The following is a 27989-nucleotide window of genomic DNA, read 5'->3' on the forward strand; positions in this document are numbered from 1 at the left end:
TGACCGAGTGAAAATAATAAAACAGCTACTTGTTATGATAGCAATTAGGCTATGTTTGTATGTGTCCTACGTACGTAACAATGATATACAAAACCCATTACCCAACCCAGAAGAAGAAATGACCGTGTTAACTAGAGCGTGAAGAGCGCAATTTTGAAAAATGATTGCAGCACTAAACTTGCAATTCATTTTCTGTCAATGCTCTTACTGTTTGTTGACCGATTACCGATTACTTACTTACTGTTCAATACCGCGAGTCTGACTAGAAAGAGTCCCTATCGCTTGTTGCTGGTACGAAGCAATGGACGCGACCATTTCTAAATCACTCATTGACTGGGTAAAGTCTGAGCAATTGCTTTGTTGATGAAATTCTTGATAAACTGCAGTTATATGATCATTTTAGGTGAACACAGTCACTGGAAGCGTTGCAAGCATTGAGGAAATGCGAGATCCTCGCACGATGCTCAATATCATCGATCACATGCAAAGAACTGAACCGTAAGCCCTTCTGCCCTTAGAAATGCAGCAAAGCAATGTTATTGTTATTGTTTTGATGATTGAATTTTACGGAATAATGAGAAGAAGATATTAACGTATATTAATAGTTTTGTGTTACTCTTCTGGTTCGTTTGTATCTTCTTTTATTAATACCTGTAGGCTTGAGATCAGTTATGTGATCAGGCTATTCCAAGTCGGTTCAACCATCTTTTTATAATATCACAGTCTTGTGATCAATGTGATGCTTTGAAGTGATGAATTGTTGATACACTGAACTGAACCTCAAGTGTGGAAATAGTGTAAATTTGATTACTGTACCCATCATAGCCACCATCCATGAGTGCAATATTTTTACACATAGCCTAGATGTTGCCTGTTGACTGAGCCCTTCTCAACTACTTTGTGTGAGTTTCCACTGTTAGCTGTACTACTACTACTACTACATACGTAGTGTAGTGTTGGGCAATTTTCAGCATGGTCATTGGTCATATTCTGGTGATTCCGGCTGTGCAAATGCTAGCTTTGAGAACCCTATTATTTCATGCTAACGAAGTACCTGTTGTTAACGATTACTTGTTCGCAAGCCACAAAAAAGGTTAACGTCACCACTTTTCTGAAACGTGGGCGTGGCCCTTCAAGTCCATCCCGACTGACACCGGTCAACTGAATGATATGGAACTTCTTTTACATAAATGAAGAGCTTATTTACATAAATAGGTTTAAACCGTGTTACAGGGGCTCTGAATCAAAGAAGATCATGCTCATGCGAAATAAATGTCAGGAGTCTCATGCTACCCAACCATGTAATTCCTACCCTTCGGAAGTCGCTTATTTGATACTGCTTCTGTAGGCAAGGCAACGTTCTAGCAGTGCTCAGAATGCTTCTGTGTGATATTCGCAGAGCAGTACTAGCGGTTTACCATAGGCAGTTCTGCATTAAAATCGACTACTTTTTATTCTGGTAGCGAGTTGGAGAATTCAATTTGCAAAGAGGAAAAAGATTGGGAATCTGTCAAGCTTTACCTCAACGGTGACTAGAGCAGTAATTTGTGTAGAGTATAAACACGGTTTTTACACTCGCATGTGTTTAGCAACAGCAACGGATTATCGACAGGAAACTGAAGCTTTGAACTTCGATGATGTCAAACGGGGGATTGAAACCGAGATCGCAAAGGTATGTGGTGTAGATAAGATTTTATCCTAGGCGGTCGAAATGGTCATCGTTCATACTCAACTAGAATTAGCTCTTCAAATTTATATTCAGTACCAGTAGCGGTTTCCAAGTAAGTACAAAAGTTAGCATTCTGTTCCTAGTTTTGTCAAAAAGAAGTCTAAAATCATAATCACATTGTTAAATGTGAGATTACTCTGAAAAAGTACAAGGGCTTGGTTACTTACCACCTCTGCATTTTATTGTCATAATCTTTGGATCAGTGCGTTGTTGTAACATGTCTCTCAGAAATGTACTGCCTCGTGAACTAAGATAAATTAATATCCCAAATATTATACAAGACATTTACTTGAGTAGGCTAATAGATTTTGCACGCCTAGCTCAAGCAAGTATTAGACGTCTCATTCCTTCTATTCCGAGTTGCTTCTATTTTCAGATCGTCGTACTGCTCCTGACCTTGACTATCTCGTGTCCGAACAGCCGAAAAATGATTCACGACATCACCAAGTTGTCTGTTGACTCGCAATGGGGAATCAGATATATCTTGAGTAAGACTCTCGACGAAAACAAATCACCGATCGACCTATACGATATTGTGACGAAAGAAGGTAAGTTGAAACAAACTTCGGCCGAAAACTGAGTCGAAGAGATTACGGACTTGTTTTGAGGTTGGTTTTATTGAGACACACAGGATTTGCAAGGCGTTGTAGTCATTAACGAGTCACTACCATACCACAATGTAAAAGTTATTCCCTTATCAGCCATCTTGGTGAATTATGACAAGTATATAAAAATATTACTATTTGATTAGTACTGTGAAAAACGGTGCATTCGAGGTAATGGTATGAAAAAATGGTAGTTTGCTTTTGCTCGCTCTTGTCTACTAGCAGCCAACATTCTGTTTGACCATGGGTTCCCAACCTTTTTGTTCTCACGGACTCCTTCAGAGAAATTAATAATTCTGCGGACCCCTGCCTAAATTTTGCCATCAACTGAATTAACATACTATTGGCTGGTGTCATAATTATGCTTTATGATACTGTACTCAGCTACTGTACTGCGTCAAATTGTTGTTGGTGTTGAGCAAGAAAGAAGAACAGATCGAATGAAAGAACCATAGTTGAATACACCATTGGCATAAAATTGAATAAACAATTGACATACCGGTAATACTAAAATAAACTAGAAAAAATTGATGGAAATATATAAATGGAGATAATGTTAGGACCAGCCTGATACATCTGCACCGCAGGGGGAGAGCACCAGAGTAGTTGCGCCTCACACTGTTAGGACCTGGCCGCCCTTCACCAAGCGGTTTTCTTCGGGGGTATAAATCTGAAGAAATGACCAAAGATGGCACGTTGAAACTTTTTCAACCTAAACCAATGTTATTAAGAGGGGTACAGGTAGCCTATGTTGTGAATACATTTCCACCAAGTGCTGGCTGTGATATGTATTACAAGCTGTGTCGATTTGATTTAAGTTAGAGTTAGCTTTGCACTTAGCCTTTTTTCATTAGTCGGCTTACTACAGAGCTTTTGCTGGTTTTGTTTTAATACTTGAGCGGGCCTGCGTGTATTGGAGTCTCGAGTCTTTTTGTGTACAGTTCTGCAGGTCTAAGACGCGATGTGTTCGTGGTAATGAACATTTGTGTGTTGAATTATCTCTATTAGGCTCGTCGAATTGAAACGGTATCGGTGCGTTGAATTCTTATTCGGCTGCATGGTTTTCTTTTTGCAGTTTCCACGTGCTGCCAAGACGCGGACAACAACACCTTGTCACCAGTACAGGAATCGTCCTCAGCCACATTCACCGTAAATACACAATTATTGCTTGATTTTTTTATGACTATCCGGACACTAGCCTCGCGTGAAATGACTCAAATCGAGTCAATTTTTGTATTGACTAGACTTGTATACGAGTTGTTGTGCACGACTCAGACCAATTCATATGACTCGAGACTAGGACGGCCAAGACGGACATTTCGTTGTAACTTCGAAGAATTGCGAGTCAAGTCCGCGTCCAAGTCTGCTAGTAGAGGGACGAGTCTGAGTCATAGCGTTTTGAGTGAGTCCGAGGCCAAGTCATTATGTTCACTGCTAGGGCAATTTTTTTTCGACCTCATAAACGTAAGATTTTGACGTAATAAAAACAAAATTTTGACATTTTTTTTACCTTTGAACTTAATTTTGTCCCAGCGTATGCAATTTAGGTGTTTTCCCACATAATGTTAGAATTGTGCTACTTATCATCATTTCTAGTTCGAACTGTCTGTCCTTACGTAGTAGTTCGACCTGGAAAAACTTTTTGACCCAAAAACTGACAAATTTTTTTAATGAAAAAACTTGATTTTAACGAAATCTGGCTCTATGAAGAATTCCAGTAGTTACATCCTGTATTGCGGTAGAAATAATTAAAATCTGTTGTAGTAGGCCTACAACAAAAGACACTTTCCTACGTTCTCTGGTAGAAAGTGTCTAAGTAGCTTGCCAAGAATGGAGAAAGAACGTTAAACAGCAGCAGTTGTTGGCTGACGACGCTGAAGTGGTGTGTGGATGCCGTACGCTGCTTACACACCGTGTCGCTTCATTCTGACAATGGTGTCTACGTCACAATTTTTCATTATGCGCTTCTTGATATATGAACCATGCAATGCCCACGCAGTCTTGCTTCAGTTAGGATTTTGCGGTACGTTGAGCATAACACCATGTCAACCTATTTCTGTTTTATTTAATGTTAATGAGTCGGAATGAGCGGACAATGGGCTGTCTACAACGGTAGGCCTATAAAGTAGGCTGTAAAATGTGAAATGATGATAAGTTTCCCCGACAGTGCAAAATCTACGATGCAAACGAAATGCAGGTTATAAAAATATTTTGACTTTGTTTACAATTTTGACATTGTTCGACGTAACGCTACAATTTTGACCTGATTTTCATTTTTTTTTTTGACATTGAAAAAAATTGCCCTACTGATCACTTTTCAGCTTTTCAGCTCAATCGGGTTTGCGTTTAACCCACTTTTTTCAACTCAAGAGTTGTATAGAATGGCTCGCATTCATAATACGGGACTTTTCCTCGGTCTTAACAGTTTCTGACCCTATTTCCCAAGTATCAGGACCAATAGACGAAATACCAATAATCTGGTAACTTTACTATTCTTCGAAGTTACAATGAAGTCTCCTCCGTCTTGCTTGTTCTGGTCTTGAGTCATATGACTTGGTTCGAGACATCACAATGACTCGAGTCAGCATAATAATTGACTCGGGTTGAGTCAATCTACGCATTTGAATAATTGACTCGAGTCGAGTCGACAAAAATCGCGACTGGAGTCGAACCATTACAACTAGGGTTGGATTATCCGGATAACGGTTAACCGGTTAACCGCAGGTGTTTTTGTTATCCGATATCCGGATATAAATCTGCCGGTTAACCGCATAAAATAGTATCGTTAATATTGCGTTTTACACTTTTAGGAAGCTTCAATAAATCGTATTATCAGTGTTGCGCGGGGCCAATCAGCGAGAAGCGTGTCGCCAGTTAGCGAGATACGTCAATGCAGTTTGTGACGCGACGCAATTTCCCGCTGAGAAGATCGCCATATTAGGTCATTGATTGCTGCGAACTCGGCTATCGTTGCTGGCCTGATTTTTCGTGTCTTCAACAAGCCTATAGTTCCGCTGGCAGAATCACATCTTCAATAGGCTCTGTGGACTTTATACCATCACCGGTCCACATAATCGCATTGGCTTGGTACTCACGATATTATCTCTGGCCTACACAATCGCATCTGCAATAGGCATGGTACGAACGATATCATCGCTGGCGTAACCATCGAGTCTCGGGCCTGGCATGCGTTGGCTTCTAGCTCTTGGTGGCTTGGAGACAATATGCCGCTAAGACTTATGATCCGCGATTGTGATTAATGAGTGACATCGCGAAACTGAATGACATCGAATGTTCGCATTTCGCAAACATGTTCGTGCGTGCAAGCGTAATTGATTTCCGCTGATACTAAATTCGAAAAAAAATCGAACCCCCCTCGTTTTATTTCAAACACCCACCCACCCCCTTATTTTTCGGCTGGCTACGGGCCTGATCATGTGAATTTCCCATGGAGGAATTAGAGCGAGCTATCATGTCGGCCTCGATTCCAGTATCAGCTACTCGTCCTTGCAGTACTGGACACCTAAACAGAAGAATGGGCAAAAAGGAAGCGCTGCTTACTATATTCAGCCCATTTTGTGGAAGCAGAAAGGGCATTTAATACGTGTGGACTCTTTGTTACAAATCTCCGGTCCCGGCTACAGGATACCACTATTGATGTAGTGTACTTTATAAGGAGGGAGTTGCAGAAGCAGTGAACATGAAATTTGCATGATTTTTCTCGTATTCGCTCGTACTGCGCGTGTGCGTATAAATCTACCATAACACTGTGTAATGATTTTGCGATCCATTTTTCATGCAGACCTCGTGAAATCGATTATCTCACTTAGCATTCATTATCCGGTTAACCGGTTAGCTAAATTTCAAATATCCGGATATATCCGTTATCCGGATAGTGAAAATTATTGATATCCGAACTAACCCTAATTACAACCCTGATGTCAAGGTGCTAGGTAAATGGTGTTCACTCAAAAATCAAATATCGGTCGGCTCTACATCTACATCCCACTATGTGCCATCGCTCACGGAGGGATTTTTTCCATCCATTACCAAGCATCGTATCGTAACTTGATGACCCACCCACTCACCGACTCCCTTTTGTCTCATTAGACGCCGGGCAATGCAAGCGCCGCGTTGACCAGCTCCAAAAATCGCACGCCGAATATCGGTAACAGATCAACCAACTGGACTCCGACGTCCACTCCCAAGATGGCGACGCTGGCCAGACAGATATTCAAACCGCTCGGGGTAGGTGGTGGGGGACTCGGCGTTTTTTTTTCGTCGCGCCATGAATTTCTGGTGGTCGTGCCTACAGGATGAAGAGGTGTTTTACTCGGCGCCCGCCAGCTGTCCTCCTCAGCTCAGAGTGATGTGTCACGAGTCGCCTTTCGCGGCCGTTTCTGAATGCTCGCCGATGCAGGAGTTTTTGGCTAGCCCGACGGTTAGTTACAAGGTGAGGGATTTTTTAGGTTGACCACTTGTCCTACTAGTCTGTTGAACATATATCTGATTATCCGAGTTTTCGTGTTTGGTGACAGACTTGGACTTGTAATTGAGAAAACTTTCAGTTTTTCAGGATTAGATTAGAACTATACAGTTTTTTTAATAAATTAATGTAGAATTAGCCTATAACAGTACAGTTTTATCTAAATTACCCTAATTTTCCATGTATAATCCGCAAAATTTTCCCGATTTTTTTTGTCCTAAAATTGGGGTTGAGTATTAAGCATGGTTGCAACAAGCCTTGAACAAAATCTCCCTCGAAATATATCGTAATTTTCGGAATATAGTGCGCCCCCATGTGTAATACGCACCCTTAAAATGGCGTGTAAATTCTGTGAAAAAGCCTGTACCCATGCATAGTACGCACCCTGCATTCGCAGTACATGAATAGTTGTGTTTCAGTACACGATGTTGTTTTGTTTTGCGATGTCACTGTGGAACAATAATGACATAACCATCGCTAATCATAATACCATTAACGGCATTGTCTCTAAACGAGAGTAGATAGTAGCCAAAGCCTGCGAGGCCGGCGCCGCGATAGTTCAGGCTAGCGACACACGACATCTTGCGCACGAGGCCTATTACAATTACAGATGCGATTGCTCAGGCTAACGGTTATGTCGGGCCCACCAGTCCTGTTGGAGATGCGACTGATTGCGAAAGCGATTATATCTTGCGCACATGGCCTCTTCTGCATGCGATTGTTGAGGTCTGTTGTTGACGCGATGAATCGGCAAGGATTGCCGCGGACGCTTGTAGCAATCAGCGACCTAATTTCGCTCGCGTACAAACGGATAACCAACTCAGCAAGCGCTATGCAGACCACTCTCGTTAATTAGAAACATGCTTTTCGTTAATTGGCAACACGCTTGTATATTTGACAGCGCGTAACACTCTATAATATGAATTAGGGGGCCCAATGGCTAGAGGTGATGCGCGATTTAAACAAACATGAAGAAAGGTGTGATTTCAAGTTTTTGATTGAGGGATTTTTTTTCAAGGCTTGCTCTTACCCATGTATAATATGCACCCCCTATTTTAGGGCAAAAAATCGGTAAAATTTTGCGCATTATACATGGAAAATTACGGTAACTTGAAATCACACCTTACTTCATGTTTGTTTTAATCGCGCATCACATTCAGCCATCATGCCCCGTTATTCGTATTATCAGCGTTACGCGCTGCCAATTAGCGAGAAGTGTGTTGTCTGAGCTGCACAACAGCAAGCGATCTCCTGCTGAGTTGGTTTGCCGTTGGTACGAGAGCGAAATTAGAGCGTTGATTGCTGCATGCGCCCGCGGCCATCACTAATTCATCATGTCAATGACAGGCCTGAAAAATCGCATATGCAACACGCCATGTACTCAAGATATAATCGCTTGCGTAATCAGTCTCATCTCCAACAGGCCTGGTGCGCACGACATAACCGTTGGCCTGAGCAATCGCGTCTGTAATAGGCCTCGTGCACAAGAAGTCATGTCGCTGGCCTGAACTATCGTGTCTCCGGTCTCGCAGGCTTTGGCCGCTGTCTACTATCGTTTAGAGACGACGCCGTTAATTGTATGGCATAACGATTTTCGATCGTTATGTCATGATTGTTCAACAGTGACATCGCAAAACAGAATGACATCGTCGTATACTAAAACACAACTATTCATGTACTGCGAATGTCGGGTGCGTACTATACATGGGTACAAGCTTTTTCCCAGAATTTGCATGGCATTTTAAGGGTGCGTGTTATACATGGAGGCGTACTATACTTGGAAAATTACGGTAGATTAGAATTAGAATTATAGCTACACCGGTTACCAAAATTAGAATTAGAATTATAGCTACACCGGTTACCAAAATTGTAGAAACTTGTACATTGAATGAAGCTCGGTTCATATCAAATCCGAGCTCATCAGAAGCGTGACAACAGCAAATGTCTCTACAGCAAGCTTGGCTCGTTTCCCCATTTTACAGTTCTGCAGGAAAACCATAAGTTAGATTAGTGTTATAATTAAAACAATTAGACTTTTAGGTTTATTTCAATGCAAATGTATTCTGCGACCGTACATTCGAGTTCTGTGCCTCGGGGGAGTCTTTACAGGGAATAATTTTTCCGTGCTCCGTGCCTATTTAGATAAAGATCCGTAATTTGAACCAGAAGATCGCCGTACTCCGTAAAAACCTCGAAACCGAGCACTGTACTTACGAGGAATGTCAGAGATTGCTCGCCGAAAAAGACTCGGCCATCACGGATCTGGGTAAGCGGTTAGGCGCAGCGGTTTTTCACACATGTTTCCTTGGCAAACCGTTACGCTAATCTACACGCCTGCGGGGGCTTCGGCAAACCCCAAATTTTTGCCTAGTCTCGAAATAAAAATTCAGTCGATCATACGTCTGACACAATGCTTTAGCAGGCCAAGGCTCTATTGGTGCACAAAATGAACAGGACGAAACCATTAAAGCATGACACAAAACGAAATGAAAGTGATTGAGGAAAATTTTCTGCGTATCAGTGCGACTTTTGGTGTACGAGTCGAGCGTGCGACTGGTTTAACGCAGACCCGTGGGTCAGATATGGCTCGAGACTCGAAAATCGGCTTGAATTGGAAGCACTAAATATTTGTTTACTGAAGTCTGATGTAAACCTGCCACTTTAGTTTCGATTGTGGTGACCAGCTCGGCATTATGAGGAAAAACACTCAGTGAAATGCAGGCTGTCGGCTGAGGCTGACGGAGCACGAATTTGTACAGACATATTTGTGAAGCTAGTAAATCAACAATTCTATTTCACCAAGCTACACACACACACACACACAGCTCAGGATGTAGCGACCAAGACCAGCTCTGTAACATTCCAAATACATTTCGGGTCTTGATAGTAAAAAAGGCTCTACGAGTTGATTTGATTTAAAAAAAGTTAAAAATGCTTCCTGATTATTGCTTAGAATAATGGCACTTCATCTTGAAATGAAACTGAATATTTTTAGATGACATTCGTCAGCAGTAATGGTCAGCAACTGGTCGAGAATGGAAACGGACACCATATACCAACAACCACAATGTTGATATACGATGTTCTTTTCCATTCTCTACTAGTTGCTGACGATTACCCCTGACGAGTGTCAGCCGAAAATATTCGGGCTCATTTCAATATCAATATACTATTCAATTATATATTGAAGTTCTGGACCTTCAAGAAGCTGTTCAAATATTGGCACTGGATAAATACTATTATATATAAATTATTCCTAAATTTTCCTTTACCTAATAGGAACACTTCCACTTATCAGCCTTTTTTAACAATGTAATTCACTGCATTCAATTTAGAAATATATTAATTCGCCGAGGAATATGTTTCAAACTTTTGGCTTGGCCTGCCAGCATACTGTTTATCATTTGGACCATCGGGGAAAATAATTGCCGACCCCTGGGTTCAGCAGATGACGCGCTTGGTTTTTCACGGCTTATCACTGTAACAGAACAAAAGGTGAGGCACCTGTCCCTGGCTTCGGTGGAGAAGAAACGTCTCTTCGACGAGATTGATGAGATGCGCGAAGTCCGCTACGAAAGAGACATGCTGTTGAAAGAGAATTCCACGTAAGTCTAGAATTTCTCTGCAAGATACGATGTCGGCACTCCGGTGGAGAGTAAAGGAAGAACTGCAGTAGTTGTGCTTTGGTGTCGGCTGACTTTCCTTTGGGGTTCTGCTTGCGATTTGACTACCGTATCGCCCTGTGATTGATCTCGCTTTTCTTGCTACTAAGTCGTAAAGTGGCCTGCCGTCATCGTAGGCAATTCGTTGCCTGTGATATGACGCGAATGGCCTTTCGGATTGAAAATCAGGGATGTCTCTGTTAGCTTGTGAAATGGTTAGAGATGGTCAGAGTAGTCATTAGGGGTGTTCAGAATAAACTTTTTATCAAATTTCATCGGCTTCGTTGTCAAATCGTCAGGTTACCTAAAAAAACGTTGCGCAGCAAATTTTAATCAATTCCAACCAGTAGAAGCCGAGGTCAGTCAAATTGAAATTTCGTTCGTTTTAGAATTAGTAGTATTTACGGTGGCCAATTCCGTCACACCGACACGATAAAAAAATCGTGTTCCAGGTATGCCTGAAGAGGCAGGGATATTTTTTCACTTGTTTTGATCTCGTCAAGGGCTATGGTGGAGTTTAACGTGGCTATTTCAATGAAGTGGACTAATTTCCAGCTAATCTGTGTCGTATCTGTTTTGCGTTTATTGGCGATGTCTTCATCCAAACACCGCCATACCTGGAACACGATTGTTGGTTGAACCTTTTTTAGCTTAGTCGTTATGCACTGTTGTCCAAGGGGCAGCGCAGTGAGTTGTGAGTGCCCGCAGAAGAAAAACTCGTGAAAAATTAGTTGGAACATTGCCTGGCACAGCTCTGATATTGCGCCCTTTGTGTTGTCGGCGTTTGCAAAATAGAGGTTTAAGCGGAAAAAAGCCCCGAATGCTTTGGTTCATTTCTGGCGATACTGAATGCCCGGAAGGGCTCGCGGCACAAAATTTTGCCCTGGCCAATTGCCACGCGCGTTCCGTTGACGATGTGCGCTTTCCAGCTTGAAGCGCAAGCTTGACAAGTGCGACACTTACGCTAACGAGAGTAAGGACGTGAAGAAGCTGCTTGACGCCCAGATCAAAGATAACGCCGAACTAGAGAAAAAGGTAACGAAACGACGTAATATCGCCAACGTGCAACTGGCACTGGCCTTACGGCTATTTCAGTCATTAGTTAGTAGGCTATGTTGTGTGATTCGAGATTGCCACGATGCAAAGTAAATTTCAAGTACTTTCGAAAAGATTGTGCCCCTTCTATTTGCAATTCTCTCTAGTCACTTGCGATTGGCATTGATTTTCCGTTTGATTTGTTAGTCGTCGTGATTGCAATATTCGAAACCTAGATTTGTCTTTGTCTCGTTTGTCATTCGGCAACAGCTATAACGTTGCACGTTTATCGGCAACCGCCAAAATTGCAACGTGTACCTTGGCGACTAACGAAAAAATGACCAATGACAACGAAGTATGTCGCGTGTAGTTTTCAAATATATTGCTGTTATCGGTATTAAGGAGCTTGGTCCAGTTGTCATGCGGATTTCGCTTGAATGAGCTATACAGGCATATCCCTAAAAGTGATTTCCACTTTACAAATTCCAAAGTACAATTGACTAGTATATTCGTATTGAAATGAACCTGAATGTTTTCGGCTGACTCTAGTCAGGGGTAATCGTCAGCAACTAGTAGAGAATGGAAAAGAACATGGTATATCAACAATCGTATCATAAAATATGACATCGGTAGACTCAATACCGCATCAGCGCACGCAGACCCTGCCGTGCTCTACTCAAATAACGTACCTACTACTGTGATACGATTGTTGATATACAATGTTCTTTCAAATCTCCCCACTTGTTGCTGAGGATTACCCCTGACGAGTGTCAGCCGAAAATATTCGGGTTAACTTCAATATGAATGTAATGTTCAATTGCATATTGAAGTTCGGCCCGTTTGGTAATTCATGCCGCTGTTCCCACACACCAGATCAAAGTCCTGCGGAATTCTCTGGCCCAGCTGGAAGAGAAGAACCGGGACGACGGAGAGTGGACGGAATCGATGAAAGCCTTGCAAGAGAGGAACTCGGCCGTGGTACGTGCGGGTTAAATTTGTTTGGGCGGGAGTCGCGAAAGCGGGTCAATATGAAGCGCGAGATGTTTGAATCAGAGTTCGGTGCTTGAATCGAAGTTAGGCTGGGCATAAACGATTACTGGAATGATTTGCTTCTCGGTTGTGAATACATAGGTTTGCCGGCAGTATGGAGCCGATATTAACTTCAAAACGAATATCGGTATTCACCATTAGAGGTAAAAAATAAAGGCGTTTATTGTGAAGTCACAGCATGTTAACAATCTGCCACTGCTAAACTGTGATTATTGATATATTTTTTGTAGCTTACAGGCTTTCTAGGTGCGACCTTCCTTGTTTATTTCATGTCTGAGCATAGCTCGATTGTTTTCGAAATGCGCCTTAAGCTGTATGCGATATCTGTTGAATATCAACTGAATATATTCGGGTTGGCATCATTGGTGAAGGTGATGTCTGTCCCTGTCCGGCTCTAGTGTAGAGACCAAGCTCTCCGACCGCAAGCAGCACTCAAAACTGAATGTTTTGCTTCGTTCGTGTTTAGGAGCAGGAATTGCAGGACACGGTTGTGCAACTTTACAAAGCGAAGAACGAAATCGCGGAGCAGAAGGCATATTACGAGTCCGCCATCGCCGAATACAAGTCTGCACTGGAAGACGCAGGTTGGATACGCTTTGTCTCGTGCCCGTTCGATGCTGTTTTTGGAGTGACATCTCTGGTGATGTCATTTGAGTGACTGATAATTCAAGTTGGGGTCGGGGGTTACATAATTTGTTGATTGGAAAAGAACACTTTGTCAATGTATCCATCGAAAACTTTTGTAAAAAAGCAAGTATAATTTTTGAGATTAGCAAGCTGTATGCCCGTTTGGTGTTGGTTTTTTTTATGCTGCAAGCGTCATGCATAGAGCGGTTCGTTTGTGAACGTGAACCTGTAAATTTCTAAGGTTCACACACAGAAATCGAACGTGAACCTCACGCTCACCCCATCCCTAATCGCATTCCTAATGCAGTAATTTTCCTCAGTCCCAACAATTTCCGGCCCTATTTTCCAAGGATCAGGACTGATAGACGAAATACCAATAACGTGGTATTTTTCTATTCTTCGAAGTTACAATGAAATGTCTGTCTGGGCCGTTCCGGTCTCGAGTTTTATGGCTTGGTTCGAGTCATGCATAACGACTCGAGTACAAGTCTAGTCAATACACAAATTGACTCAACCCTTGTCGTTTTACGGATTTGAAAAATGAATCGAGTCCAGTCTGGATACCATCGCTCGAATAATTTGTCGCTGAAAACAGGAAACGCCACTTTTGTTGATTGTCTTTTTAAAAACAAGATTTTGTCGCTTGTATGAGCTGCGGCTTGTTATTTTCCTGGAACTTGTCGAGTTTATGACAGTGGTCGTTTATTTTCAGAGCCTGTACAAGGAGAGTCTATGGGAATCTATGTGGATCTCAAGGTAGGACCATTGTTTGAATTTCGGATATCATCCGACTGGTGCTGCACAATCCAAAGTTTTTGTTGAACTTGCAAGTTATTATTCCAATATCCCTGTAATAAAGTTGGATCACGTCTACAGTAGTAACTAGGGCAAGTTTTTGTTGCATTTGAATCCCGCAGAGCTCTCAAATTTGGAACTTTCCCGTTTCACGGACGCCCTGGCGAGACCGCCGATCGCATGTTTTGCCTATACGCAGCAAGGAAATAACGCAGTGCGGGAATAATTTTCCACTAAAATCCAAACAGCAAAGCGATTATCCACAAAACAAGTCAACTATACCACACCCCGATCCCCCCAGGTCAGCAGACCCAATGCATTGCAGCAAAACTCAGTGTTTGAGAAAAGGTGACCCAGTGGAAAATGTAATCGTTATCAGTCTCGCTTGGGCGTCCGTCAAAGGGGAAAGGACCTCAAATTTAAACGACATTGAATCAATCAAGCGATACATTTACATATAGGTCAGGCACTGTTGGGCTTGGCTGTGGTTTTTGAACTTCGAGCATGCAAGCCGTTAGGTCATAGACAACATCAAGATGCAGCTATTCCATCGCATAGCTCCTTGTTGAGCAAATCAAAAAGAGAACCGTGCTAGAAATTGATTTATAGTATGCTTTAAGATCACACTTTTACATTTCGCGCAATACTTGATAAAAGTTGCAGTAAAAAACGGCATGAAATAATAGGGACAGTTGCAAAAAGTTGCAATATAAAACTTCTTCAAACAGCTTGAAACACCATGATACATGCATTCTGAGTATTTAGGAAGCTCCAGGAAGCTGTAAAAAAAAGTTGCGAAACTTGCCCTGTAGCGTACCAAAGTATGTTCGGGGAGTAATAAAATTGGGATAGAACATTACAAAAATAGACATTTTTTGTCCTTCATTACATTTTATTCGACTTAATGTTGGGGAAGAAGAAAACAGAAAAAAGTGTGTGAAATAACGTTTTTAGTCATTTTTTTTCAACGTATTTTTGCTATTTCTGATGTGTTTTTCCTGTTGATTGCAGGTCGAGGAACTGCAACGCAAAAACGAAGACCTTTCGCTGACCGTCGACTCGCAAGAGCGAGACCTGTCCTCGCTGCGAGATTCTCTCGAGGAAAAAGACAAATCCGTAAGCGCCGCACGCGCGGAAGCGCAGCGATTGAAAGGAGAGAACGCCGCGCTGCACGAAAGCTTCGAGATGCTGCGCGACGAGAAGAGAAAACTGGACGTGTCGTTGAACTCGACCATGTGCGAATGCGAAAAAAGGGATGCCGTCATCGCGGAATTGAGAGATCAGTTGCACGACGCGGGGCGCGAGATTTTAGACAAAAAAGGAGACGTGATTTTACTCGAAGAAAAACTGCGTACCGCGACGCACGGGCTGGAATCGGCGATGCGAGAGAACTCAAAGACGGCCGGCGAACTGGCGTCGGCCGCGGACGCGCTGGCCCGGGCCGAAACCGACGCCGACCGTGCCAGGGCGGAACTCGAACAGTACCAAGAAGCCGTGGGTAAATTGGAGGATCGTCTGGAGGAGGAAGTGGAGAAATCTTCGATTTTAGAAATCAAGCTTCGCGAGAAAGAAGACGCGAGGAAGGAGTGTTTCTCTCGTGCCGAGGCGTTGGAGGAACGGTTGCGTTCGCGGGATCGCGATGTAGAAGCTCTCCAACACAAAGTGGACGCGTTGCACGAACGGATAGCGCTTGAAGCTGCGGAAAAGAACAAGAACGTATTGGATTTGATGCGTGCCGAGCGCGAATATGACTCTTCCAACGAACGCAGGGCTGACGAAGCTAGGCAGCTTCGTTTGAAGATTGAAACTCTTAAAAGCGACCTTTCCGAGCAGGACTTGCGTTGTAAGGAATTGCGCGAACGGTGCGACAAACTACGTCGCGAAAACGACGAGCTGAGACGCGAAAACTGGCATCACGTGTCGCTCAGCGAGGTCTGCGACACTCTGCGAAGCTCGGTCGAGAGTCTACGCGAGGAAAACAGCGTGCTGGTGATCTCCAACGAGGATTTGCGATCTCAGAACGAAAGCCTGCGTTCCGAGCTTAACGATAGCCGCGAGTTGCAAAAGTCTTTGGAGATGAAGCTGGGCGACGCGGACGAATGTGCGGCGTCTGCGAAGGCCGAGAACGGCGAGCTGCGTGCGAAAGAGGACAGGTTGAACAGGAGGCTGGACGAATTTTCGAGGACCGTGGACGGGTTGAGGGAGACGCTCACGCGGGCGCAGTCGGATGTTAAGTCGAAGAAGGACGAGATTGCGACTTTGTGGAGTGAAAGGGAAAGGTTTATCGCGGAGAAGGATTCGGGGACTTCGGCGGCCCGAGACGGTAATCATTTGTGTTTTCGGAATGAATAATAGGAGTTAATTTTTTGGGTTGGAAAGCTCGACGCGATTATCGAACGGTATATTCCTATTGAAATGAACCTGAATATTTTCGGCTGACACTCATCACGGGTAATCGTCAGCGACTGGTAGAGAATTGGAATGAACATTGAATATTAACAATCGTATCACAGAATATGCCGTCACCAGCGTGAAATTTCGAATAAGAGACCATTCAATGTGCGATTTTTAAATATTTTCAGCCGAAAATATTCGGGCTCGTTTCAATATGGATATACTATGCAGTTGTATATTGATATTCTGTCTGTACCTCCAAGAAGTACTGTGTTCAGTTTTTTAGGCCTGGGATGCTTTCTTTTTTACTTGAAAATTGCTACTTCTTCTAGTAGTCGAGTAGAAATTTATAAAAATTATTACTAGGCTACTTGAGTAACTACAATGGATACTTGAAGTATCATACTTGACCCACTAACAGTAGTTTCTGGGGTTTCCAACCTTTTTTTACACCCCTTGGAAAATTTTAAAATCCTCAATAGCCCCCAATGACTTTCAAAAGAAATTGAAAAAGCACTATTTTAATTGAATAACTGTACAAAATATAATTATGGTAGAGTGGGCATAGAGATGATAAATGAAAAAAGCTCGTGGCCCAGGTTGGGAACCCCCGCGTAGATACTAGCGCGGTGCGATATCGCAATTGTTCTTGAACCTGCGTTCCGATTTCCAGAACTGCTGGACGCCCAAAGCCGGATTATCGATTTGCAGACTCGGGTAAGGGCGGTTTAAATTGCGGACGCAAGCGCACAGCCGCTAAGAGTCGGCCTTTGTTTTTCAGTTGCAAGACGCCGACAAGGAACTTCAAGGGTACGCGAGTCGTCTGTCGACTCTGCAAAACGAAATGGACGCGCTGCATGACGAGATTCGCGAGCAGAAAACTCGTGCAGAACGGTACGTGGCCGTTATGGGTTATACAAGATTCGTTTTTTTTTTACATGTCAGTTTTGGTTTTCTTACCAAAATTAGACATAGAATACTCGTCTTTTTACTTGGCACTTGTACTCGAGTGTAAGTTTACGACATTACTTCTACTTATGCTTGAGTGTCAACGATGAGTACTTGACCACCTTTGAAAACACAAAAGAATCGAATTACATGCTGCACGGAAAACGCTTTCTGCCAGGTTGAGATTTGAGAAGATCGACTTGGAGACGGAGGTCAAGTCTCAGCGCAAACTGACCGCCGACGCTGAAGAGAATTTGAGGCTCGTACGTTCTGAATTTGCCGAGCGTTACCGAGAGAAGCAACAAAAGTATGTGACGGCTCTTCCGTTAAGCGATTGGCCCCTAAAGCAAGGGGGCTCTACCTACAAATTGGGCGATTGAAGGGTGCTGGGGGCAAAGGGTGTGTTGTGGGCTATAGAAAACTGTCAAAGGGGCACCGCACTCTAAAAATGATGTGGTCTCAAATTGAAGGGCAAAACGAAAGAAAAATTTTGGCCGCAGCCGTTTTCTTTAGAATGCCACCGTAATGGAGCTGTAATTTATTGAAATTTCCGCAGTTGCATCACGCTCCAGCAGTCACGCAGAGATCGAACTTTATATATAGTTGTCAGCTGATGTTATGAAGGAAATAGAATACACTAGGCCCGATTTTGACATATTTCTCCTGACTGGACATCTTCCGTTGAACGCGGTATCTAAACCACCTTGGCGTGTGCGACATATTTCCTTCATAACATCGGCTGACAACTAAAGTTCGATCTCTGCGTGACTGCCGGAGCGTGATGCAACTGTGGAAATTTCAATAAATTACAGTTCCATTACGGTGGCGTTCTGAAGAAAACGGCTGCGGCCAAAATTTTTCTTAGGTTTTGCCCTTCAATTTGAGACCACGTCATTTTTAGAGTGCAGTGCCCCTTTAAGGAGGACCCGTGAATGAATGTGTGAAAAACATTTGGGAAACACTGCAGTTAGGCTTTGATCGGATCGAGACATAATCTATCGGAAGAGATTTCGTTCTAACCCCCAGTTCGAGAACCACTGTTGCACGGCAACAATTGAAACATTATAAAAGTTGGCACAAAATTTCTTGTCCAAATCCGACCCGCGTCGTCACATTTCAAATCCGAATCCGTGGTCGTCGCGATCAGACGTTTCTATCGTTTTGAAGATGCGTCGCGGTGGAGCGTCAGCTGAAAGAATGGCAGGACAGGGCGGAGGAGCAGACGGCCAAATACGACACCGTATCTCGCTTGTACAACGAGAAACGCTCGCAGCTCGAAGACGCCGACCGTTGTCTGCAGCAGGTTTGTGCGCGTTTTCTTCGTGCTTGCGGGCTTGTCTCGACAAGAGATCCGTGATTAGTGACTAATTACTTTGGCCCTTTATTACTAATCAAGTGTAACTTTATCATCTATTTGTGTATATTGCCCGAGAATTCATAGTTCCGGTATCGTTCTTTTTACATCTCTCTCTTTATTTTGGTTGTGGAAAGCGAATAGTTTTGGGATAAGCTTGCATCAATTTTTATGAGTAAAATTTTCATAGGAACCACATAAATAGAATCTGTATCACGGTGTTTTCGGACATATTACCAATTTGTAGTGTCGTTTGCCCGTCTTACCAAGTCGCGAACATGCACCTTGCTAAACGTATGTGAACGCATGATTAGACTTCTTTTTGATATCTATAATGTTCTACTAATTAAACTAGAAATCTGTAGCGCTACTTCTGCTTAGGGAGCTACGATAGAGTCACGGAGCAGTTCTGAGCTCAGCATTGGATTCAGCAGCCATTATCAATGATAATGTTAGTTTTGATACTTTTTCCCACCGTTGAAGTCTTGAAACCTTAATGGGACGTATGGCAACGTCCTAAACCCTTGGTAAAAAAACTCTGTACGTTGTTGTAGACGGCATTTCCAAAGTCATCATCAAATAGCATTGTCACAAAGCGCAGTGAGATTGATATCTTCAAGCAAATACCTAATTATCTTCAATGTGATCTAGAACGGGCTTTATTTTCGTTATGATCGCAGGCAGAGAGACTGTATTCGGGATTGAATCACTCTGGTAGGGTGGCTCAGATGCGTCACTCTTTTTAGGCCCAGGAAGAAATGAAAAGTCTCAGGTGCCTCAACGATGATTTGATGCGTAACACGTCGCAGACGAACGGAGACCAAAAAAAGATTGCGGCACTATCCGGCGAAGTACGTTACCTAGGCTACTCTTACATTGCATTAGTTTTGTGTGAAGTGAAAGCCTGCTTTTATCTGTTAAGGCTTGCCAACTGGGCTTGTTTGGTCTAACGGTGAAGTTATTACCGGAATTTTATACATTGGGTTGTCATCTATCAGACACTAAGAACGGCCAAAACCTCACGAGTAGTTTAACACTCTCGCCCAGTTCTAATATCACCTGTGTGTTGCCTTTTTGGTAAGTTGAATCGTAACGTGGCCTTTTCCATCCCACTCAGGTCCGGCAATTGAAGACAGCGCTGAACCTTGCCGACCGTAAGCTTCGGGAAGCCATTCGAAACGACAGGTCGTTGTACAGGCCTTCTTCGATCAGCGGCAACATTCTTAGTGCCGTTGAAGAGGTGGGTGGGTTTGTAGCCGCGTTGCCGAATAAATTATTGAGATTGTTATCGTTCCTTGAAGGACGTCAGCCAGAGCCAGAGGAGGAGAAGCCTGAATATCAACCAGTTTCGGCCCTTCGAGTTCAATGTAAGAAAACGTTTCATCTTACGTGTAGCAGTTCTTAACCTTCTCGTGGTTGTGAGAGTGTTCTGTGGCCTACTACCCGAATATGTAGTTTGCCTTTGCACTGGTACTTGCTGGTCCTAGTCATTTGGGCTTGTATCAATTGATAAATAAGTTAGGAGATATGAATATGTGACTTTTTACCCTCATGATTTTTCCAAATTGTATTATTATGAATCTAAGGCCTTCGATAGCACCAACAAGTTTCACTAAAGAGAGTAGGATCAGTCTTGAACTTGATACTGAAAAGTCAACACCAAATGTCTAGGACCCGTTTCTCCCCGACTTGGACGAACTCGAACTTTACTCGGGTCAAAACTGTAAAAGTCAAATTGACTCGTGACTCAGAACCTTGTGACTTTGTTCCAACCCTGGCTGATACCGATATTTATACCGAGACAGATATTGGTCGGACTCATTCTTGATGTCGTAATGTCTTAAAGCAGGGGTGGCCAACCTTTGTTGCTGTTCACGGACGCAATTCGATTACACATGTAGCTTACGGCCGCATTCCAGTAAACTGGACGTCAAATGCATGTGTTGAAGTGTCGATGTCATTTCCGGTGAACTACGGGCTAATCTACTTCCTCATATCGGCATACTCACCGAAATCGCGAAATGTTCACTGGTCAGGTTGTGAGTAGTCGGTGGCATCCGTCATTTTTGAGATTCACGATTTAATTTCGTCATTAATATCAGTAGTTTCACATATTACAATCAAATTTATCCTTTCTCAGCCCATGTGATCAGATTCACCGGTAGAGTTCAGAGAGAAATTGTTTTCGAAGATTTAGGGCAAGTTATATATGATGATGCATCTTTGGGCAGGCCAATTGTTTTTATTCATATCGTTAGTTGCGTGCTGTTATTTCTTGACCTCTCATCAGGATTGTCCGTATAGTGGAAAGATATCAGAATCGCCCAAACGTGCCAGAAACAAATTTCTTTCGTGAGAAGCACACGATTCCAAGTTGGTATTTCTGTATGGGGCGTTTCATTTTCCTCTGCTATTCGCATCTGTACTGTGGGGCTCATATTACAAAGGGCGCTACTAAATTAAAATTGAAAGAATGAAGTGGAATTGAATTGCGAAAATAACTTCGAAAATTTGGGAGTCAAATTCAATTTGCATGTCAACGGCCGCCATCATATACTAATTGAATTATGTGTCGACGGTCGCACAAATTTCCTTTTGCGGCCGCTGGTTGACCACCCCTGTCTTAGAGCATATCAATACTGCATTGTACCCTTTCTTGAATTGAACTGAGCGCATTGCGTTAATTTGTGCTGGGATCAAATTTGTCGACTTCAAAACTCTAATCAATCCGTTGATATCTGTGTTCCAGCTTTTTCGCAGCCAAAGCGACACAGTACTAGATTCTCCTTCGCGCGACAATAAGATACTGGATGATTCGCTGGTAAGATACTTGCCCCGTAATGCTTGAAGTGGCGATGGTCTCCATGTTCTTGGTGGTCGCATGCTTTATATTTTAAGCCGCGTTGCAGTCAATGCCGAGCGCCAGACTAGGTTTGATGGAAAATACGCATGATTCGATGATATATTTTGTTTATGGTTATCACACTACTGAATTTCCTGTAAATATAAGCATCCCATCTGCATAAGCATTGAATCCCCGCAAAATCGCTCCAAATTTGCAAGTTGCAACGGAACAGTGTGCTACCAATGTCAGCACCTATTGTGTTGCAATACTCAACTGACATTAGACCCTGGTCTTGGTTCAGTGGTTCTTTAATTCATTTTGAGGGTTACTTGGACCTTCTTGATAATATAATAGTTTTGAACAATCAACAACAGCTACCGTCTGAGCCATTGACAAGTTTCAGAGCTGTCGAGTGATGATGACTCAAAGCGAACATTGCTTGAAATCGTCATGAGATATTGAACCTTTGCTTGAACGGTGTTCAATTCAGCTGATACTCCATTTTCCTACTCGGAAGATATCTGAAGTGAGGTTAACCTATTTTCCACCAACCTGCCCCATGTAAGATTGTCCGTATCAGCATATTCAATGTACACAACCGTAACATTTAAAATTGCTTTGCGACCCACCTAAAATGGTTTCACGACCCACTGGTTGGGAAGCACTGAGCTAATCTAAGTTGAGGTATTTGGCTAGTTAACATCTAGTCTAGCTGCAACTGATATCAAGTCCGTTGTTCTTTCTGCTACCAACCGAGATGTGCAATCCGTTTCAGGAGGAAATCATGCGGACGCCGACTAATGACGGAAGCATGGCCTCTATCGACAATCTTGCAACTGTGAAACGTGAGTGACCACTTTTGTTGTGCTAGTTGGCGGGTTGGTGTGTGTGGTGATACTTGTAACATGGGACTTTGAATTAGGACATAAAATTGGTAAAGGAATTTGGATATGAATAACCAATATGCAACGAAGCTGGAAACCCGAGAAGAAATTGCCCTGATAAGGAAAGGAATTTTCAAAGCTTTCATATAGTCATATTCATACATTCCCCTATCAATAGTGACTGATGATATAAAGTTTCCACTCCTGCACAGGAAGTGGAGCTTTATTGAGTTACGTCACACTGTCAACTTTATTCGCACATGGCCATAAGTGCCATCACTGATTCATATCTATTTATACCCGCTTTGTTCAATGAAATCACGAATCGAATTTGGATATTGATTTGGGCTGTCTTTGGAGATCACAAATTTAGAGACGTTACTGTTTCTTAATTTTAAAGTGAAGTCCAGGTTATATTTTTGTTATTTCTATTGTGATTCACTGTCTTGGCACGGAGTCTAAATAGCGTTAGGGAGAAATGATGCTAATGCAAAGTGCGGGTGCCGTGGTGCTGCATCAGGGTTCCCAGCTCCGTAAAATCTATCCTCTCTTTTAGGTGCAGAGTGCGATTTGTGTAACCGATTAAGATTCGTAATCGGGGTTGTGATCCCAAGTCGTTTGGTTCTCGATGTCGCCGTTGCCAAACCTTGAAGTTTTACAAAAATTGATGAACATAAATCTACAATTAAGCAGTTTATTCATATTGATATAAACCCAAATATTTTCTGCCAACACTCATCGTGGGTAATCGTCAGTAAGTAGTATTACCTATGACGAGTGTCAGCCAAAAGATTCGGGTTTTGTATCAATACGGATATGCTGTTCAATTGTATAGTGAAGCTCCTGTAGCTCCCAAGTAGATCAGTTTTGATCTCGCAATATTGCTTACCTGTCGGCAGGCAGCTACATTCCTGTGCCGTACGATCTTTGTTGACTGATATATCGACCTTCGAAGGTACCTAACCTTGAAAATAATCACAGGTCGTAGCGGAATGAACGTTGACCGTTCTAATATGGGTTCGTCGCACGGGGACCTAGTTCTGGCGCAACGCCGCAGCAGCACCGCGAAAGCTGCCGATTTCAATATGAACTCCACCACATTGCCCGAAGGAGCTATGGACTGTGGCTCGGCTAGGAACAACGTTCTAGCAACGCTACCGAAGGGATTAGGTAATCAAAAGTTGGCTGTCGCCGACTAATTGCTTGCTTGTATCGTCTATCTGCCATGTCGTGTCCGTGCACCGTATTGATATCGTGACGAAAGCTCTGATCGTAACGGGCTAGTACCATACTGGACTTCCGTTTTGAAATGATACACGGTGCATTATCAAGGTGCGAGACTGCGGAGAAGTGCTTGAATAAGTAAGGTCACACTATTCAATTGAATAATTTTGACTGTCACGCGTAAGGGTTAATCGTCAGCAACTAGTAGAGATTTGAAAATTACTTGGTATATCGACAGACGTATCACCAAATATGATGTCACTGAAATGAAAATCCGAATAATCGAGGCAAACAGATTGCTTCAGGTCAATTTACAGTGCCGAAAATAATTCTGGGTGATTTCAATAAGAATTTATCTCTCAATTGTATGTTTTCTCTCGCACTATTTAGTTTTTTGCAACCATGAATGTGTCGGCAGTGAAAATTGACCTACATGTTAAATGATTAAAAATAACTTCAAGTAGGCCCTAGGTAATATGTGTTCACACGATGGGGACACTTTTGGGTACGGTAACCACTAGTCCGAATGAAATCGAGTGCTTGACTGAGTTTTAGTGTTGAAATTTGTGTGCCCAACCACAGCGTTATAGGGGCATGGTTTCTTGTGAACTCTAACCGTCGCAGGCCTGTTTCGATAACGTCTCCGTGTGAATTTGCAATTCAGATAAAAGTTGCGCCGTCGCCGAATCCAGACCCGTGAATAATCCGGTCCTAATGTCGCAAAGTATGAGATCGATTGAGACGATGCTTGCTTTGATTAACAAGCATTTTGATTGTATATTTTTACTAACCCGAACGAATTCCCCGACATAGATATGTTGGGATTGATCGGATTTTCTGTATCTGTCGTGGCTTGGCATGGCTCATGCATGTTCTTGCGTTGCTTTTTGCGTCTGTCATTCTTTTTGCTCCAGTTCCAATTAAATTGGTTCTCTTACACTAGTGTTTTTCGGGGATTTTCATCAATTGCCATTTCGTTAAAACAAAATTACCTTTCTGTGGACCGATTCGTATTTTGAATACACCCCCGACAGGCTCCGAAAAGATTTTTGCCTCGTTCCACGTCTAAAGTACGAATACGAATGATTCACATGTGCGGAAATAAATGTGATATACGCCCATAATCTCACACATAACTCAGTATTTTAATCAGTGATTACTTCCCTATTCATGTAAACATTTTTGATTTATTATTTCCGTTTCATTTATTTATTTTCCGCTTCTTTCGTTATTATTTCTAACTTAGTTATTGCTTCTTGCATTTCTTGAATATTAAGGTGTTTACGAATGCTTTCGATGTGACATTGGCTTTTGGTTTTCATCTGTTCGTCTCTTGTCTGGTTCGATCCGATGGAACTTATATAAAAACGAAGGATTCGAAATAATTGAGAATTGTAGCTTTTTTTGCTCTCGTCAGCTATCACCTCAATTTCAGCGCTCCATACCGAGGAGGAGCCGGCCCACGACTACGACAACGATTTCGGCTCGCTGTCCCGGGTGGCTGAGCTCCAAGGCCGCAACGCCGGCGCCCTGCCGCACCTGAAAAGCTCGTACCCGGTGGAGACCCAAGGCCAGACGCCCAGCAGGTGCGACGAGTCTGTGCGCGTCGGCAGCAAGCACGACACAGTCCGACGTATCACGATGACGCAGCAGAATTTGTCAAGGAGCTTGGCGGCCGCGTCTATGGACGATATCTTGCGCGGTTCTAGTAGCAGGAGGTCTCTCGGTGAGCTTGCTGGGTGATGTATGTGATCTGGACGTGAATGTTTGTGGACATGGCCTATACTATATTTCATGGTTGACGAATAAAAGAATTCTCTCTCTCTCTCTCTGATCAGTGATGAAGTACTTCTACTCTTTAGGAGTACTTCAGTTGGTTTTCCTTGTTATGCTACGCCACGGTAGCATGAGCTATTTTACGTGCGCTTCTGTATTTTCCTCCACTATTTTCGAGCTTGAAGTCAAAACAGCGCACTGCCGCGCGCCTTTTCCCGTAATTCCGTCTCGCTCTTTCTCAGAACATCATCCCAACGGCAGACGCCGATCCGCCGCACTGCACGAGCTTCAATCTCACAATATACCGGAAAACAGCCAGCCTCAAAAGGTGGGACAGGATCGGTGTCGCGAATAACGCCACCGTGTCTTTATCGTTGTAATTTCCGCACCTAGACGCAGCCTGCCGCATCTAGGGAACGTGCCGCCAGCTGCAGTTTGGAGGAGAACGTCTGGAACGATGGCTTATCCGAGAACGAATCACAAGTTGGTAGATTTGCCTTTTGCGGCCGCTCCGCACGTTTGGCGGGATACACAAAAACCAGATTAGAATGAATTTCAACTACTGTTAAACTCATGTCCGAACAGAATATTGATCTTCCATTTTACGCGTAGACCAGCGATTCCCAACCGCTGCTCCAAGGTAGCCTTCTTGCGGCTCTGTTTGACCTCTAACTATACCAAAAATGTATAATTGACGACGTTTGTGGTTTGTTTCTGTGAATAGTAGTAGTAAATTTCTGTGTATGAATGCTAAAATGAGGGATTAGTGATGTCTAAAGCCGTCAAAGACATCTTTTGAAAACCGAGAAAGAGAATTCTTCCAGATTAGCCTCGAACGCACCCAACAGACTAGGATATATCTCGAGCTCTGCTGGTCATAGACCTTTTTATATCGTATCTCTGAAGAGTAAATTTCGGCACCATTCTACTAACATCAAAATAACGGCTCATAGTCAAGTATATATTGCAAGAAGTCCAATATTACTCGGCGTATAATCCCCCACAAACGTGTGCATCAAGTGCCGGAATGTATGAAGAGCTATCACATAAACGACATACTAGCATGCTGTGGTAATGATATGAAGTTTCAGTTTATATCAATGTATAGCACTCGCCAATCTGCGTGTATGAATGCTAAAATAACCGATATAGCATCTATAGAAGTCTATGTATTGTGCGATGTGCATGCTTTAGAATTAGCTGGACGGTGGGATACTGAGGTTGGCTAGCTGCCTCTAAATGTTTGTTACAAGTACTCTAGTGTTTTCATGCGGCTCCATAAGCACTCTGGAGTTTGAAATGCGGCTCTGACATCCAAAAATGTTGGGAACCACTGGTCTAAAACACAACCACTTTGAGCGGTGGAGACACTTCACATGAGGATATCCCGAAACCGCTTTCTACTTCACTAAAAACTGTAGAAGTAGTCTAAAAAACATGCTCGAGCAACTGATAAAGCGCAAGTACTTCGTTCTGATCACCTGAGCGCAGGCAGGTAACGCCTAACCGAATTCTCGTAAAAAAAACGCCATTGTCTTCTCCTCTTCCCCAGACAAGAGCATGATTCTAATCTAATTTGAGAAATTTCTCCATGCTCATTCATCCTTCATGCCGTTTTGATAGTAAACTGATTGCTGGTTTTCCTGAAAATGCTACAGGAGAGCTGCATCGTACGGAACGAGCCAGGCTTACTGTACAGATATTAGCCTTTCTCGTGCTTGTGGGGAGGAACCGTGATTTGATATGAACTGAACTCGATTTTTGTTATATTTCTTCTAATTCGAGAAAAAACTGTAGCTATAATTCCAATTCTGCAAATCTTTAACGATGTCATCTTTCAAATTGGCAGGAACAACAGGATCTGCGTCGCCAAAGCACGGCGTTCGAGATACCCAACACGCCGCGCGGCGCTTCCAATCGTAATCGGAGCAGGAGAGCCGCGGCCGATAAAAAAGGCAAGAGCCGTGGTGGTAAGTGTCGCCGCCGTAAAACCAACAGCGGATACGCAGTTAACCCTGTGTTTTTGTTTATACACGACGCAGCGTCTTTGCTCAAGACGCCGGACTCTAGGAAAGCGAAGAAGGAGGAGAAAGGTCGCACTCCTGGTTTGGTACGATAGCTCAATTCGTCGACGCGGTTGCGTGGTCCTGTCACCCGTACGTTTGCGTTTAGATGGAGCGCATGAGGAAACCCTTTGCGAAGAAATGATTCCGAAACGAACCCGTCTAAAGAGTTTTTTAGTGAACTGTAAATAGTTGTTTTCGTGTCTTTTTTCCTTTATTTCAACTGTACGGTTGTTTTCTTTGATTGCCTATCATGGTGTTAGTGTGGTAAGTATCTTCTTTTATCTCGGCTTTTGTCGTTTTACTTCCTCTCTAGTCATTTGAATCCGTTATGTGTAATGCCCGTGCTGCTTCTCTTTAAACTGGAATCAATCATTCGATATTGTTGTTGGTGGTGGTGTGTGTGGGTGGGAGAACAGGGTAAGCGTGAGATTAGGATAGTGTTGCCATGCGTCCCGAATTTCCCGGACATGTCGGGAATTTGACTGTTCGAAGTGCATCCGGGAGGAAAT

General features: G+C 43.1%; 1 protein-coding gene across 2 annotated transcripts; it reads left to right on the top strand.

Annotated features, from left to right (window-relative positions):
• The first annotated feature begins 151 nt into the window (after positions 1-151).
• Positions 152-27861, top strand: LOC145457998 (uncharacterized). 2 transcript variants are annotated; one of them, XM_080336285.1, is made up of 32 exons: positions 152-337; positions 404-498; positions 1464-1528; positions 1590-1672; positions 2106-2277; positions 3410-3483; positions 6445-6582; positions 6650-6787; positions 8963-9086; positions 10308-10425; positions 11412-11517; positions 12391-12495; positions 13034-13151; positions 13907-13950; positions 15001-16312; positions 17057-17100; positions 17165-17277; positions 17510-17638; positions 18499-18634; positions 19432-19536; positions 19803-19925; positions 19987-20052; positions 21435-21506; positions 22306-22375; positions 23396-23584; positions 24303-24362; positions 25074-25364; positions 25657-25742; positions 25808-25897; positions 27264-27384; positions 27457-27524; positions 27587-27861. In XM_080336285.1, exons 1-32 carry the CDS (start codon positions 302-304, stop codon positions 27620-27622), a joined length of 4527 nt encoding a protein of 1508 aa, XP_080192411.1. In that variant the 5' UTR covers positions 152-301; the 3' UTR covers positions 27623-27861. The 2 variants fall into 2 exon arrangements, with proteins under 2 accessions (XP_080192411.1, XP_080192412.1); XM_080336286.1 differs by lacking the exon at positions 24303-24362.
• Positions 27862-27989: the final 128 nt, after the last annotated feature.

The sequence above is a fragment of the Botryllus schlosseri genome, chromosome 15 (assembly GCF_051294905.1).
Source record: "Botryllus schlosseri isolate E-star chromosome 15, Bs_hap1, whole genome shotgun sequence".
Taxonomy (NCBI): Eukaryota; Metazoa; Chordata; class Ascidiacea; order Stolidobranchia; family Styelidae; genus Botryllus; species Botryllus schlosseri.